The sequence below is a fragment of the Canis lupus genome, chromosome 36, assembly GCF_048164855.1.
Source record: "Canis lupus baileyi chromosome 36, mCanLup2.hap1, whole genome shotgun sequence".
Lineage (NCBI taxonomy): Eukaryota > Metazoa > Chordata > Mammalia > Carnivora > Canidae > Canis > Canis lupus.
In genome coordinates this window covers 21,755,020-21,772,513 of record NC_132873.1, presented here as the reverse complement: position 1 = coordinate 21,772,513, position 17,494 = coordinate 21,755,020, and the positions used below count along the sequence as shown (strand labels likewise).

General features: G+C 33.6%; 1 protein-coding gene across 1 annotated transcript in view; it reads right to left on the bottom strand.

Moving 5' to 3' along the window:
- Positions 1 to 2,495: 2,495 nt before the first annotated feature.
- The window catches only part of TYW5 (tRNA-yW synthesizing protein 5), a 20,330-nt gene continuing 5,331 nt past the window's right edge, over positions 2,496 to 17,494 (bottom strand). Inside the window, exons 2-8 of the mRNA XM_072812710.1 lie at positions 16,044 to 16,198; positions 11,716 to 11,785; positions 9,221 to 9,265; positions 8,014 to 8,151; positions 6,196 to 6,283; positions 5,687 to 5,803; positions 2,496 to 3,034 (exon numbers count right to left, since the gene is read on the bottom strand). Of these exons, the coding sequence (XP_072668811.1) occupies positions 2,778 to 3,034; positions 5,687 to 5,803; positions 6,196 to 6,283; positions 8,014 to 8,151; positions 9,221 to 9,265; positions 11,716 to 11,785; positions 16,044 to 16,198 (870 nt within the window). The 3' untranslated portion in view covers positions 2,496 to 2,777. The remainder of the gene's footprint in view (positions 3,035 to 5,686; positions 5,804 to 6,195; positions 6,284 to 8,013; positions 8,152 to 9,220; positions 9,266 to 11,715; positions 11,786 to 16,043; positions 16,199 to 17,494) is intronic.

Sequence of the window (17,494 nt, the reverse complement as noted above, 5' to 3'; positions counted from 1 at the left end):
GAAGGGCAGAAAAAATACACAACTGCAGATTCTAGTCTGCCCACCTAACTTGTCTAACTTCTCAGAGGCAATCACCCTCACGGGTTTCTTGCATATTTTAGCAATTAATTCTATGCATACACCTATGTTTACTTAGAGCATACCTTTGTTTTACACAAATGGCAGCATACTATACCTATAGTTTGCAACTTTTTTCTCATTTAATCACCTTGGAAAAATTTCTTGCCAGTGCCACAATACTGTCTCATTCTTTGCATAGTGTTCCATTTTTATAGAACTCTCTGCTACTTGTTCATTAATCTTATTTTGTATCCCTTTGTCTTACTTTGTATCTTTTGTCTGTGTGGTACAGTGAGTTTTGCTGACAGAGGAAAAAAATTCTTTTATGAATCATGTCAAGCCCCTAAGCTGTAGCCAAAGAATAACAAAGATGAGCTGCACCTAAGGGAGAAAGCATGGAGAATTACTGATCTGGTCACAACGTGATTGTAGGTTCCATCACCCAGCTGTGTAAGCCTGGACACTCCCTTAAGCAATCTGGATTGATGAAGTGATTTCTAAGATCCTTTTCAGCAATAAAGTTCTAAGATTTGGAATTCCTGAGAAGTTGCAGCTAACACATACTGCTTAATATTTTAAAGTTTTAACATTAAAAACGTCTCATTTGGTCTCAATCAGGTCAGCTAAAAAGATAAAAATATTTTGAATTTAAAATAAACTCTTAACATCAGAAATTATGACCAAGGAAATAATTTTAAAACTTCCTAAAGGGTTTATTTTCTAGTTTTCTAGATAGAATTTAACTGCAACGAGAGCCATCTCAAATCAGAAAGCTAGCATCAGCTCTCAACTGTCCGTGCCCTGAATTACCTCTGTAGTTTTGCAGCAACCCTATAAAGTACAAGTTTAAAGATGAGGAAAATAAGCTTCATAAAGATTAAGTTTCTTAACTTGCCTAAGGTGATCCAGTTTGCTTCCCAAATAAACTGAATTAAAATGAACAGTCATTGGAAGATTATAATCTCAGTTTTAACTTCCAAGTTTTCTACATGATTCTGGATATATACTTTGCACCAATTCTCTTAATGGTTTAAAAGAAAAAAAAAAACAACCAAGGTTTATCTAAAAGCTGACTGTAAGTACTGTTCCAACAGAGGTTTTGTCTTTTTTTTTTCTTCCCAAGGGAAAAGCAATCATTAAACAATTTCTTTGCTTAATGTAAGTAACCAAAAATGAAAAAAAAATCTAATAATCTGGCTAAAGTAACTTCCTTTTCTAACAGACCATCTTTACACTTTTTTTGACCTGAGTAACTTCAGTATCTCTTCCTAAAGACACCTAGGAAAGAGAGTTATTTTTCATATACTTTTCCTTTTTTATTTATTGTAATCTGCTTTTTATATCTGAAATTAATCCAACTCCAAAAACAGGATATGGATGAATTATTTTAACAGAAAATTATTTTCTCCATAATTTAAAATGCACCAACTTGACGCACTCAGATTGCTTTAGATGAGCACATCTGTGTTCAGTAAATATATCTGGTCTTTTTTCAATGATGCTGCAATAGAATTACTAGGTACAAAACAAAGAATGGCACAGATCCACATACAATGGCTCATTGTCTTCAATGATGACAACATAATTGGGATCTCTCCTGTATTTGTTCTTGAAAATTTTTTTCTCTTTAGAAAAGGGTAAGTGAAAAGCATTTAGTGGGGAAAACTAATTGGGTTGAAGTTTAGCTGTAGGTATAAATTAAAACATCTGAATATTTTCTGACATTGAAAAAAAGGGGGCGGGGGGCAGTGAATGCCAAGAAAAACCAAGATCAGATCAAACAAACGTGTTTTGGATGAATCACAAAATAATCCAAATTACTATCATCTGATCCAACTCAGTCCTGATTATACATCAAAACAACCTCAGAGGTCTATCAAATACATATACTATATAGCAAACCCCAAGCATACTGAATCCAAGTCTGCAAAGTTGGGGCCTAAACATCTGTGTTTTGAAAAGCTCAAAAAGATATAGATGTCGGTTGCTCACCTTTTCCTAATCTGAATCCTGATTTTAAAAATTATCCATGCTGATGTTCCCATGTGCCTCAGAGGGAGAGGATTCTATTTAAAAGCTCCAGGAGACCTGACTGGCATGAGTTATTTCATACCTTTTCCCAGTGACTGTTCAGGGATGGACAGGTCTAAGCCACTTTAAATTAATGAGACCCAAGGATTTGGTGGCAAATTCTGGGAAATCTTTTGCATATTAAAAGAAGGCCCTTGGAATCCAGCCTGACTCCTCCACTGCATGTAAATGAAGATGCACATGGCTCAAACTGCTATTGGCAATCATCCCATGACCACGAGGGTAGCCAGCCTTAGGATGATGCCAATGCTGCAGTTGAAAATGGGAGAAAAAACCCTAGAGGCTCTTGGTCTACTGAATCACTGGATCAGAAATACTGAAGCCCATTCTATCAGTAGACTATATAATGATTCAATACATTTTATTAAGTCATTTTAAGTTGGATTTTTTTGCTATTTGCATCTGAAAACTAGAGTGGTCCCACCCAATACAGCAGTCTTTGAATCATAAAAATCTGTATTAAATAGAAACCATAAATAACAATTCCTATTTATTTAATCCATAAGCCTAAGATTTTTCTTTCCTATTTTAACAAATAATCTTCTAAAAAATAATTTGTTATACTCTTCCAATATTTGAACTGAATTGTATTTTAAAGTTTATATTCATTGCATTCACTTCATTATTTATTCCAAGTTTTTGCTATAGGCTTTATCTTGAATGTGTAGGACCATTCGCCGTGCATAGAAGTCCCTGTATTCCTCTGGTAATTCAGCCAGTGTTTTTAAAGCTCTGTCCAAAATTTGTGCAGCTCTTGATGCTGCTGTAGGATCTTTGTTTCCATAGGTATCTGTTTTATCATAGCATTCAGATGGAAGATGCTTCCAAAAGACATTCACTCCCACTCCAAACTCTTCAGAAATTACGTTATGGAACCATAAAGCTGGAGAAAGTTTAAAGAAAAAAAACAAGTTAAAAATAAAACCTAGAGTAAAAAAAAAAAAAAAGAAACAAACCAAAATGTCAGTGAAATATCACAAATTGCATATAGCCAATGTAAGAAATTCTTGTAACTAGATCCCTTCGTTAGCACACTCCTGATTTTAACAGAATCATTTTAACTTTTATGAATTGCCAACCAATTTAAAGTGTCAATAACACAACTCTACTTTTAAAACCTTTGGAAAATAGCAATTTTCCCCTTTAACTTGAAAGACATAATAAAGTTATATTTGTTTTGTAAGTTCTGTAATTTGGGGCTATGTTTTGTTACTTGTTTACACTTCCTGAGTCATACAACCACATCAAAAGTGTTTATTTTTTGTACACAGAACATTTCAATTATTTGAGGAGTATCTTTGACCTTTTCCGCCTCAGCACAGTACTTTTGTTCTCATATTTTTGTTCTCAAAGACCTCCTATTCAAGCTGAATTTGGTTTTCTAACTTGCTTAAATTTGCATTCATTGTAGCTTCCTTAGTTTTATATTAAGCTAATGCAATTATAAATATCTTATATTTCTTTCGGCTCCTGTACAGTAAGTGTATAAAACTAAAGCAAATATTGTGGTGGAGAGGATGAATAAGTATCATCATATGATACAGCTGATTAATTTTTCACTTCCTTTAGAACATTTATTTCTTTGTTTTCAATTGAATCTAAATGTTTTCAATCTATAGGTGCCATAGGAATATGAAAGCAACATCACAATATATAACCAAGATGAAATAATAGTCATGTCAATGGGGTACTTGGGTGGCTAAGCTGGTTAAGCATCTGGTCTGCCTTCGGCTCATGTCATGATCTCAGGGTCCTGGGATGGAGCCCTGAGTTGGGCTCCCTGCTCAGTGGGGAGTCTGCTTCTCCTTCTCCCTCTGTCCCCCAACCCTGCCCCAGCTTGTGCTCTCTTTCTCAAATAAATAAAATCTTAAAAAAAATACTAGCCACATCAAAAAATGTTTAATCTTGTGAATGGGAGAAAGTAAGATGCTAAATTTTAGAAACAAATTCATTCTAAGAGTGCTCTAGGAAAAACAAAAGCTTAAAATATTTTGATTTGCAAAACTAGTTTCAAACATGGATTTAATCTTAACTATTCTTTCAGAATCTTTTTTCCTTATTCAATATAACAGGAAAAAAGCTAACCATTCTGTTAAATTTAAATGCAAAGACAGGGGTTTTGCTTTTATTTCAAAATACATGCAAATGTTAAGTATTTCTGGCTTTTTAAAGTAGTATACAGAATAAGAGAAAACCGCATAGCTCTTAACCACTCTAAAGATACAAAACCAAAAAAATTTAAATAATGGCAACGCATTTAAGGACTAGTATGCTGGTTGTTTACAAAGAACTTATGAATAAGAAATTAATGATTCAATTTTTATAGATAGTTATGTTAAGGACATTGTATCAGGCCCCTTGGAGAATATAAAGATTACCAAAACATAGTTCCTTGTCCTCAAGCAATTTATAAGGTAACCCTAAATGAGATAATCATATATATTTTTAAAGATTTTATTTGTTTATTTCACAGAGAGAGAGAGAACACAGAGCAAGGGGAGCAGCAGGCAGAGGGAGAGGGAGAAGCAGGCTCCTCGCTGAGCAGAGAGCCTGCACAGGGCTCGATCCCAGAACCCTGGGATCATAACCTGAGCCGAAGGCAGACACTTAACCAACTGAGACACCCAGGCACTCCGAGATCATATTCTTATTAATACTTCTTAAAAAAAAAAAAAAAAAAAAAAAAAAAACTTCTTTATTTAATTCTGTCACTGAAAAGAGGTATTAATGATTAAAATATATTAACTTAGATGTGAGAAATACGACTATATAATTTGTTAATACATTCCTTTTATCTTATGATTTTTATAATCTTCAGGTATTCACTTTTGAATAATTAGATGTTAGTTGCATCACTAACAACTAATGCCTATTAATTGTGCAAAGTGGCACTAATTCAGACCACAGAAAATAATGCACACAAAAGACATTACAGGTGTTGAGATTTTAACAATCTCTAGTCTGTTTTGGCTTTGAAATATATTTACCGTTTCTTGGTAAATATTTAAGTGACAGTTCTAAAATTTGCAAATATTTTATTATTTTTATAAAAGATCTATTTATTTATCTTAGAGAAAGATGGGGGGGTGAAGAGGGAGAGAGAAAGGAGTCTTAAGCAGACTCTGCACTGAGTGTGGAGCCCGACGTGGGGCTCAATCTTAGAACTCTGAAATCAGGACTTGAGCTGAAACTAAGGTTTGGATGCTTAACCGACTGTGCTACCCAAGAGCCCCAATATGCAAATATTTTAGAAATGATTAAAAACAACCAGCAGGTATAATCTTCTCCCAGATATAATGTATCTTGTTTAATGTCATTTAATAAGATAGAAGTATAATGTTATAAGTTGCCTTTGAAAAGCAAGACTATTAATTTTATAAGAATGTGCTTAGCATACTTTAAACAATGGTATATAAAAATCAACTTGTATAGAATACATATAACAAATATACTTTTGAACTAAAACAGTCATATAATGGATGAGTGAGAGTACAGATTTTATAAATAGGAAATGAATGAAGTCTAGAAATCTTACCAGGAATGAATAATACATCTCCAGCTTTAAGGGAACATTCATACCTTCTGGCCTTGGAAAACAGTGGATATTTAGCTAAGTCTGGGTTATCTATATCCAGGACTTCTGACTTAGTACCTGAAAAGTTCCCAAAAACATGATGATAGAGATTAAAGCAAAGTTAGCGTTTCTTAAAAGGTAATCACAAATATAAACTTGAAAATTTATTCTTTTCTGTACAATTATTTATTGTATCCACAGTGTAAGAACAATTACTATTCTCCTGAAACCTAAAACAATATTCAATGACCACCCCCCACCCTTTATGACTATTGACATCTATGTAGTATAATTAAAACTTAAAATTTTATTGTTCATATAGCCTATCATTACATATATACCCATGGAGAACACAAATACATGATAATTAGAAATAAGCCCTACAATGTTTCTCTATGAAAGTAAAAGATTTCTCAAAAAGAGTAAGTGAATAGACTAGACTTTAGAAATGTAAACTTAAAAAAAAGTACCTGATAAATATAAATACTGGGCATCTCGAGGACTGAATAGTACAACACGTTTTTTTCCTGTCACTTGTATTAAGAAGTTATCCATTACCTGAAGGCCAATAAGAACTTATGGATAAACATTATCTAAAATTTAAATAAACAAAACTAATGGTATTCCAAACAGTTAAATGTAAATCTCATTCCTTTAGTAAGACTTGATTCACATTATCTACAACTCTTACAGAAATATTCTAATCTAACAATGCAAACATTTGTATTGTAAATGCAACTGCGCCTTTATTAAATATGTTCCTGCAGCTCTGCCTTAAAATGGGAAGGACTGGAAATCTGAGAACTATCTGCTCTTGCCCCACCATTCTGACAGAGAGGGTAGTTTCACCTATTTGAAGCTCCCCTTGGTTAGTACTTACTTAACTGCCAAGGAATGCTATACAGCCAACATTAGAAACAGATGGAAAGCACTTAGAAAAATTAAGTGTTGGGAAAACACAAGGTACTACTGTAATCAACCACTGCTAAACTCTTTTAATATATGGCCAACCATAATTTAGTTATAGGCATCTTGATTTCCAAATTATCTCTACAGAATTATAATCTGGCAAATTTTCTTGATGTACTTATTAATGGAGTAATCTTGATTATTTCTGCATACTCAAGGGTACACTTTATGGAAAATAGTAAAAGGCAGAGTTACATAATTCTCAGCAAAGGAATTAAAATATATGCTAAGCAAGATATATTCATAATTACTTACATACTGCTCCCACCTAACCATTTCTCTTTTCACTACAAACCCTTTTCTTATGTAAACCTTAACTATATAACTATGTAACAAGCATTTCTTTGAGTTATTTTTAATAAAAGTTTCATAGAATTCTATTATAAATCTAGACAAAAGTGATACTAGTTAAAATTTAAAATAGTCACATAATTAAAAATATTATTTAAGTTACCACATCATTTTCTCACTATATCATTTATATAAAACCTTTAAAAAATATGCTAAGAATTCATGTCTATCTCATTTAGTTATTATGTTAAAAATCTTCCCAAGGGGCCCTCGGCTGAATTATAACATGCTTATAAAACTTAATATAGCTTGATTTAGAACTTCTTAAAAAATTATTTTATCTTTAGAAACCTACTAGGTATTGCTTTAGCTTCCTAAATTTCTCCACCCAACACCAAACCATACATAATACTATACTTTTAGTGTGTTTAAAATATTTATATATACATACTTGATGCAAATAAAATTATAATACCCCAGAATAAATGATCACGGACAATATTCTATACATCTTGTTGCTCAAAAAATATAGTGGACAGTTCACATTCTCCAGGGATGTATAATCTAAGACCTTCAGATATCCCCAAATTCTTAGAACTGGAAATCGCTCTCCATAAACTTCTGCCTTTCTCTTGAATAACAGTTCCATCTAGTCATGTGTATCATTTCCACATCCTCATTGTCACAACTTTATTGCTTCTTCATTGTACAATTTTCCCCCTCATCTGGTGGCCATTTATCACATATAAAAAAAACCACTAAATAAAACTTCACACAAAATACAATGAATCAAGACCACTCCCACAAAGAAATGCAAATGTGAGAAAACTAACTAGGCTGTAGCATTAGCTAAATCATTTACTCCCGTATCATCAACTTGCAGAGCACCAGTTTTCAAATCTCATCTTTCAGCAAATTTTGCCTCCCAGATCTTCAGGGTATTCTACAGAAAGTTGAAACTGTAAATGTTATATCTATAGATGCTAAATATCTACTATAGATTTGGATTTCTCATTTATGTAGCATACATCATAGTGGGTCCAAAGCTGTAATCCTGGCGAGCTAATTCGAAAAACACTGGAAAAGAACTGCTCCTCTTTGAAAAATTTTGGAAACTTGATATCTCCTTCCAGTAAAGGAAACTGCTTTCTGATATCTGCAACATCCTGTATTGAGAGAAACACTGTAAAAATTTTAATAATAAATGCAGTATTGGTATAATACTTGTTTTACCTCAGGCTGCCATCAGAGCCTATGATATTAAGGAGGAACGGAGTAAAACTCTATTCATTGCTTTAAAATACTAGTTGGTGACCACAGTCAATATATGATCTTTCTAATGAAGGAACAACAGACTATGTAATAGATTGCAGATTCAACAATATTGTACAGTTAAGCTTAATATGCCTCATTAATAATAGGTTCTTCTTATTTAAGCAACAATCATACAATCGCCATCTACTCCAATATTAAGTATTTAAAATTTAGGAGTTAACAATTTTAACTATGTAAAACCTGTGGATTTTACTGAGAGAGGAGACTAAAAGCAGTTAAAGAACTAAATAAGGACATAATAGGAAAAAACAGAATATTACTTCATCATTTTAGGGACCAATACTTAATACTGCAGCCATATTAATTTGATTCTCAATACATGTCAAAGCTTATATTAGTGAATTACTCGATATTTTAATAATTATCTTAGATTATGTTTTATTGGCTAAATGACCATCTGTAAAATACATAGTAGAAAAGATTTTTTAATTGTGTAAAGGTTAGAGTAGACGACTTTAATCATCTATTAAAAGATACTATGGTCCTGCTTAAAATTAAAAGCTAAGTAATCAACTTTTAATAATTTTACTTTTTTTCTTTTAAAGATTCATTTATTTATCGTAGAAAAAGAGAGCATATGCGTGCAAATGGGAGAGGAGAAAAAGAGAGGGAGAAACCTCAAGCAGACTCCCTGCAAAGCACAGAGCCTGCTTAGGACTTGATCCTAGGACCCTGAGATCATGACCTGAGTCCAAATCAAGAATCGGCCACTCAGCTGACTGAGCCACCCAGGCACCCCTAATTGTTTTATTTTTATTCAAGGGCACAAATCATTGAGAAAAGAATGGGAAAAAAAGAAGCAGGTCGTATGTCAGGCAATAAGTATAAAAAGTACAGGGCCAGTTAAAATATATACATCCATTAGGTTTTAAGCCTTTGTTTTACATTCAGAATTCTTACCTTTCTAGGGTCTTCTCCAAGTGACCGTAAGTAGTACTTCTCATCCTTAAACATCCCAAAGAAAAGTAACATAAATATTCATTTAAAAATAACAGAAAGTAAAAGACGGAAGGAATTAAGTCTTAAAAACCTAACCCAGTTGTTTTCAAAAGAGCTCCATTTTCTTTTCCTTTCTACTAATGCTCTCTGGTGGCCATATAAAGAAATGTCTTTATATGCTGCTTGTAATAATGGCTGGATCCACAAAATATTATATAAAATAAATTTGAAAGGCAACATATATTTACTACATCTAAAACACAATGCTTAATTTGGACTTTAACTTATTTAGACTCTTAACAATAAGACTTAAAAAGAATTCTCATTTGTGTAACACACAAGATCTCAAGGTACTGTTGTGGCCAATAATAAACTTCTTAATATAATGCAAATGCAGAGTAGGAAATAAATATAATTTATACAGTAATACATTTTTTAAAAATCTAGAACGCTGCATTTTATCAAGTTAAGCCTATCACTGATCATATAGATTCTCAAGCCAAATCCTTTAGAGTCAACTCATATATGAATTAGAAATGTCATTTCACAAAAAAAAAAGAAATATGTCATTTCAGAGTAGTAAATTTATGTTGATACTTTTAAAAACTGCCAATTATTCTTCACTTAGTAGCTATAGTAAGGAACTGTCTGAATTATAACACACTACTGTTATCTGCGTTTCCTCTAAGAATTAGAGAACTCAGATACGGGGTCAAGCACAAAAGCAATCCAACTCAGAGTTCTGCCTCTTTTATACATATACTGACTATTATAACACAAAATTCAAAATCCATGTTATTTACCTTAGTAACATATTTTAAATCTATGGCTAAAAATTTAAATCAACTCTCAGATCCAGTGTTTTTTTAAGTAGCATCAGATAATTTCTATAAATTTATTATTGGCTAAATAGGTTTCAAAGTATGTTTTTCAAAATTCTGAGGGTTTTTTTTTTTTTTTTTTTTTTGCCAGTTCTAATGTTTTCGGATTGGGAAAAAAAAAAATGAATGGGGCAGACACAGAGATATACTGCTCAGAACCCCTTCAAGAAAGAATTTACCACTAGTGGCAAAGAGTGTGATTAACTGACAGGTGCTAGCTATGAATTCTTTCAGGTCCACCTCAGCCTTTTATGCTCTTCTTGGGGTAGTCCCAAGCAATGACTGAGCAAGATGGTAAAAGGCCAAGACCTTGTCACCCACACAGGACTCCTCAGACAGGCAGTCTCTGCTCAGGGGTCCACAGTGAGCTAGCAGAGATTCTGCTAGACCTATGTTACTGTCTGATGGCTTCCTCCCACCCAATCCACTCCTGTCCTTTCAAAAGTATTACTCCCCCATAAACCTGTCTGCACTCCTAATTCCATCTTAGCCTCTGCTTCCTGGAAGACTGAGCGGACAGTCTAAATTCATCTTATTTACATACTTTCTCTAATTTTAAGACACAAATATACATGTGTATGCAGTTGACCTTGAGAACTTTCCTATCCAAGAGTAATGAGCAGTACAGATTTAAATAGCTGTGAAATGTCAAGTGAAGTAAAAGAAACCAAGGCAAGATAAAGGATTTACATCTAAAAAGTATGGAAAGTATGTAAATAAGATGAATACACAGTTAGTTCAGATACAGTCAGTGGAATCCGTTTCAGCAGACAATCTAATCATACTGTAGACTCACAGACCTGCAGAGCTTGAGGGATCCCGGTGGTAGTCTAGTATAACCACCACCTGTTGTGAGAACGGTGAGTAGCAGCACCTGTCACAACCAAACCGGCCACCAGCCTGGCTGGCTCAGATGCAGACAACAGCTTTATTCAAAGCTTAAAAAGCAGTTTATTTTTAAAATGTGCTTTTGAGATAACAGTGAATTTTTTAAAAATATATATATGCCTCCATGCTTTATCTCAAGAAACTTAAATTGGATTATTTAAAATTGGACTATAATGTAAATAAGTAGAATTCTTCTGCATTTAATCCTGAATAAATGTTATAACAAATACAAAAATCACGTTGATAATAATATAGAAGTAGTTTTAATAGCCAATAAGATATGTAAATAAAGTTCTCCTTCAGCATTTGAACTTTATGTATCAGACTAAAGCATTTTCAAAGAGAGTATTATTAATCACTAACATTTAGTGAGTAGTTTCCACATGTCAGGCATTGTGCTAAGTACTCTACAGATTTTATTTAGTTAACTATCACAAAAACCTTATCAAATAGGAACTATTATTGTTCCTATCTCACAGATGAGTATACTGAGGTACAGAAAAATAATTTAGTCAATGTTTGAGATCTAATAAACAGCAAAACTACATCTATGGCATATACAACTGAACCTTAAAAACAGCTATCAGAGAAGGCTATAGCTCTTGTATCTAATGTTCTTGTATAAGAAAATCCAACTAGTATATACATATTAATGCTTCTTAAAGAAAATCCATTCAAAGCACTTACCTTTGAAATAAAGAATTCTTCATGCTTTTCTTCAGCTGCCCTCTGAACCAACTTATCAAAAGGTAAAGTTCTGAAATAAACACAAAAGAAGTCTTGGACCTAATAGTAAATCAACTAGTCATACCCTTATCAGTATATATATAGGCTTGTTGGAGTTGTATATATCCTTCTATTTTACAATATCCATAATTTTATTATAATTATGTGTAATTCTAAACTTTCAAAATTCATTTAGCAGTGTGCTTATTTGACCTAGATTGTCTAAAATTATGATTTCAAAAATTAAAGACTTTTAAATCTATAGGACAGATGAATCCTTTTATGTTAATATCTGCCTATTCCAAGTTACTGTTAGAAAAAGGTTTCTATGGTATCTGGTTACATCTGGATATAAACAAACTTTCAAACTTACTACTTCAAGTGTCATGGCAAAACAAGTCCTGTGACTAAGGAATCGGACAAAATACTAAGTGCTATTTTGGAAGAGACAGTAGGCAAATGATCCAGTGAAGATCAAGTCCTTCACTCTCTCACTGATCTTCCTGCCTTTTGGCACTACCACAGAAAACAGAAGCCCACAACATTGCTCTCAATCTTCTTCACCACTCCATCATTTTAAGAATTCTGAGGAAAAAAAAAAAAAGAAAAAAAAAAAAAAGAATTCTGAGGAATACCTTAAGGAGAATTCAGAGAAGTGACCGAGTTTTATTCTTCCTCCATATTTCTGTTCAAATGGCTATCTCCTAATCTCATTTTAAACAAGGTTGAACATCACAGAAGGAGTTCATTTCCTTTTAGCTCACTCTTGAGAACCTGGAGGGCTACCATTTCTTTGGTTCCATCCAGTCCCTTCAACATTCTAGAATCAAAAGTACTGACCCCTATATGAAGATGACAACAGTAACATCAAGACAATGAAGTCCTCAAAAGCATCTGGGTCAAAAGCCTCTCCCCACAACCGCCACTGCACTCCAGCTTCCAAACCTCTGATTAAGAGTAGTGGTCTTTTCTCTCTCTCCTTTTGTTTTAGTCCTTTCACTCTTACCACCAAATCTTTCTACTTGGAATCTGTACTGAGGAAGTGAGGAGAAAGTGTTAGCAAAAACCCTTTCTCCTTATCTATAAGATGACCTTGGGCTTACCTTTTCCTAGCAATGTTTTTGTAGAAACCTACTGGGTTAAGATAAATGTGAATGCCTGCTGTGATATCAGTTAACCATGTTTATTGTAAAAATGACTCTTGATTTGGACTGAAAGGCTGATGAGTGGATTATAAGTATTTGTTAAAAAGTAAAGGATCTGGCTTCCCTGTGTGTGGTATAACTCTTGTAATTGAGTTTGTCCCTTGTAGGAACACAGAAGCTAAATTTATGTGCCATTTCATATCACTGGTTTCTGTGGACTATGTTGCTTAATTTAGCTAATATGTGTCTGTACCCATCTTTATAATCTTGTTCCCTTGGAAGTAAGCTGTCAGTTGGTGAGACAAAAATGGCTCCTGGATTGGCATAAGGAGTCCCACTGATACTATACTGCTAGTATGTGCTTTCCTGCCTTGTATCTTTTTACAAAGCTAAGTGAATCTAATGCCAGATTATGGACTAGTGGGTCCTGTGGGCGTGAATGTCAATCTGAACTTGAAGACACTGCTGATGATTATGTAGAAGAGTGAGCATTGCAAGAGAGGAGTCTACCATCTGCTCAGACCCATTTGCTACTACAGTTTTTAGTTAATTATATCAACAAATTTACTTGGCATCTTCCTATGCAATGTTTTCCATCTCTGACCTCACCATATACCCTTCATTTCTACCAAAGCAACTCTGCAAGAGTTTGGGGAAAATATGGAAGCCTCTCAGGTCCAGAGCTACCCCTGTAATTGGTGCCGTTGCCCAGGCTTATCTTTTTATGAGGGAAAACTCAAAAGTGTTTCAAAACCTTTATAAGAACAGGGCAGATAGAGTGAAAAAAAAATCCAGAAGCAGAACTTGGGTGTTCTCAGCAATCTTTTTCCTTAGGAAGTGGTGCCTCTCAGAGCTTCTGCAGAAGCAAAGCTGAGAGGGGGGAAATGAGGTATGAATTAAAAGTTTCTTAGACTCAAGGTTTTATCTATCCTGTGCATGTTTCAAAAAGAAGGACATCTGTTATTTAAGTTTCATTTGTCTGGACTGGGAGACAGACTAGTAAGGGAGATAATATCAAAGAGGGGTTAGGATCATGGGTTCTGTGGAGTCAGGCAAATTTGGGTATAAGTTTGGTTCCATTATTTCAAGCTATATGATCTTGGGCAAGTTACTTAATGTTTTTAAGCCTCCATTTTCTTAATTGTATAATTACTGAAAACAAAACTACCTCATAGATTGTACCTAAATTAAATGATTAATATAACCTAGGATGCATGGCACAGCACCTGATATATAGTAAGTGTTCAGTAAAGAACAAATGGTGGGGTTAACAACGATACTAAACCATTTCAGCAGCATGAAAGCAGTTACCAACATTTAAAACAAGGAAAAAAATCTTCACTCTTGTGTTCCCCATTTGCAAAAGCTGCTTTGCAAACCAAGATCAGGAATGATAAAAGTATAATAAACAATAAGAGCAAGATGATGACATGAATTAGATGTGACAGAGCAGTTAAGCTTATAAGAGTCAGACTGATTTATTTTTTTAAATCTATGACCAGAAGAATACCAACAGTATTTTTTCACCACACATGACTCCTCCCGTTCACAGTACCCTGATTCAGGAAGAACAATGAGAGCCACCCAGAAGAAAGAAGTAAAAGCTAAGACTTGGAAATGTATTGCTCCTCAAATATTTAATAAGCAGACATGCAACTTTAAACTGAAGTGATGATGATGATATATGTGTGTAGGATTTCTTCCTTTCTAGACTCTCTCTGACCTAGATGTCTCCCTTTTTTCCTACTCCCTGGTAACTGCCAAAATGACTAAATCTATTTTTTTCTTGCACTAAGAAAATAATCTTGCAATTCTTCAGTTGCTCTAGTGAAAGGCTTGGAGAAAGCTGGGATAGGAACTATTACATAATGTATGTGATTCAAAAACAAGTTTTGAAAAGTTTATGGAACATGACAAAATAGCAAAGCAATTTTAGATGAAGTTTCAATACCCATTTGTTATGGCTTTGGACTCTCTGGAAAATAAACATCATTAACGGCCGACCTAAAAATGTTCATCATTCCAGCACTTGCTTCCACCTTTTTGATTTAATAAAAAATGAAAAGTTCTTACTCTTAGAAAAACTTACGGCAATTAAATTCAATTCACGGCCTATTAAAAACCAAAACTATAATGGTGGATATTCAAAGGATCAAAAACTAAGAAATGTTTTGGCAAGCTGCTATATGAGCTTGGAAAACTCTAATGAGAAAGGAATGACTCTGGACATTAGAAGCTCCATTTACTCATCTCTAAACTCTGGAAGAACAGTGAGAACTACCTTTCTTTAAAAATCAGTCTTTTGTGAACTACATAGTTTTTCAAAAGACTGAATTTGCTGGAAACTGCCCGTGCTCAGAATATAAAAATTTGTTTTTTTAACATTTTTAATGAAACTTCTGGGAATAAATAACATTAAATCTATAAGATTATTGACATCTGAAACTTTCAAGTTTGGACACTCAGCATCTTTTAACTACCTTACTTTTAAGACATCTCATCTCTAAGCATAAAATGACAACCACAAGGGAAATTAAAAGTATTTAAGGTTATTTTGTCAAAAGAGAAAATTTAATATGATTTTTTGAAAGCTATCCAAGTTGATGAAAAACTATACCAAACATAGCAACTACATGTCCTATATATTACTGGAGAGAGCAGAAAAAGAAAACATGGGCTTACGCTTCTCTCACAATTAGGAATTAGAAAATCTTCTAAAAATGAGTGCATTAAAAATCAAAGTAAGTTATGAAGGAAAACTTCAGAATTCATTACTCTAGATAATAATTACTAAATGAGGGAAGATCAATTAATTAATAAAGCACTGAATGAGTACAGCATATCCAACATTAGAGGTAATCTAACTCCAGTTCTAGAAATCCAGTTCCTTCCATGGCTCCAGAAGGTATCAGGCATACACCCTATATGAAAAATGGTCTTTGAAAATGTCTTTATATAATTGTAACAACTCAGAATTCTTGCCTTTTAAAAGCCACTCTTTAAAAATTAGTAAGCTGTTCCATGACTATATCAAAATAGCCAAAAGATGAAATGCCACACGGTCTTTGTATAATACTATAAAAATATCTTAAAGATTTTAAAGAAGTTATTTGTAGTCCCAGAGTAAACCTCAGAAGAAAATACCTATATACAAAGTTCTTACTAATGAAGTCCATCTGAGCAACTGCAGCAACATGAATCTTTACTTCTTTGCTCCCTCCAACTTGGCTCAGGTAATCCACCGTCCATTTGCTTGTACATGCCCCCAAATCAATTCCTTCCAACACTAGAGGTTTTCTCTGTAAGTTGGAAAAATATACAACAAAAAATTAGGGAAAATGAAAATATATATGGAGTTATATTTGGCAATAGAAGAACAAAAACAGTAAGAAATGATTCTTGATCCTAAGATGCTCAAACAAGTCTTTTGACAATTCATGCTATTAACTAAAATAGGAATAACAGCAATGTAATATACTTAGAACAAAATTTTAACACTAGGAAAACAAATAAAAGGAAATAGTAGTACCATCATTAGCTGAGGACAAAAAATCAATATTATTTAAAGAATTATCAGGGCGACTGGGTGACTCAGTCAGCTGAGCATCCAACTAATGATTTCCACTCAGGTTGTGATCTTATGGGTCATGGGATTGAGTCCTGCTTCTGGGGCTCCAGCACTCAGTGGGGAGTCTGTTCAAGATTCTCTCTCTGCCCTCCCCACCCGCATGCTTGCTTTACTCTCAAATAAATCTTTCTAAATCTTTAAAAAAAAGTAGTTTCACAAGCATTATTTATGACAAAAATATAAATGATTAAAATGTATATTTTATAGTCAATATTGTTCTTAACCTTTTATTTTGATACTATTTCAAACTTGTGGAAAAGTTGCAAGAACAAAGAACTCCCATATACTCTCTACTCTGATTCACCAACTGTTAATTTAACATTTGCCCCATTTATTTTACCGTTTGCTCTCACTCTCACTATGTGTGTATAGAGACAAACATATTATTAAAAATTAAATTTTCCTTAACTACTTGAAGGTAAGTTGCTGACATCATACGCCTTCATCTCCAAAAACCTGAGTATATTTCCTGAGAACAAAGACATTTTCTTACTTAGCCACAGAATAATTATCAAAATTACATTTAACACTGACATACTACTACTACTACTACTACTACTTCACAGTCCATATCCAAATTTTGCTAACTGTCCTAATAATATCCCTTATAGTTGTTGGGTTTTTTTCCTCTTTCTGAGATGCCACATTGCATTTAGTTGCCCTGTCTCTCTTATTCTGTAACAGTTCCTCAGCCTTTTTCTTCCATGACCTTGACATTTTTGAAAAGTATAGGCCAGTTATTTTGTAGAATGCCCTTCAATTTCAGCTTATCTGACGTTTCTTTAATATTCAAGTCACCTACTTTGGGAAGGAATGTGCCAAAGAAGCAATGTTGTGCCCTTCTCAGTGTAGCATATCAGGTAGCACATGATATTGTTTTCTATTTGTGGTGTTAACTTTGATCAACCAGTAATTCCTGCCTGAATTAAGTATGCTATGATGAATGCAAAAAATCATGATTTTTAAA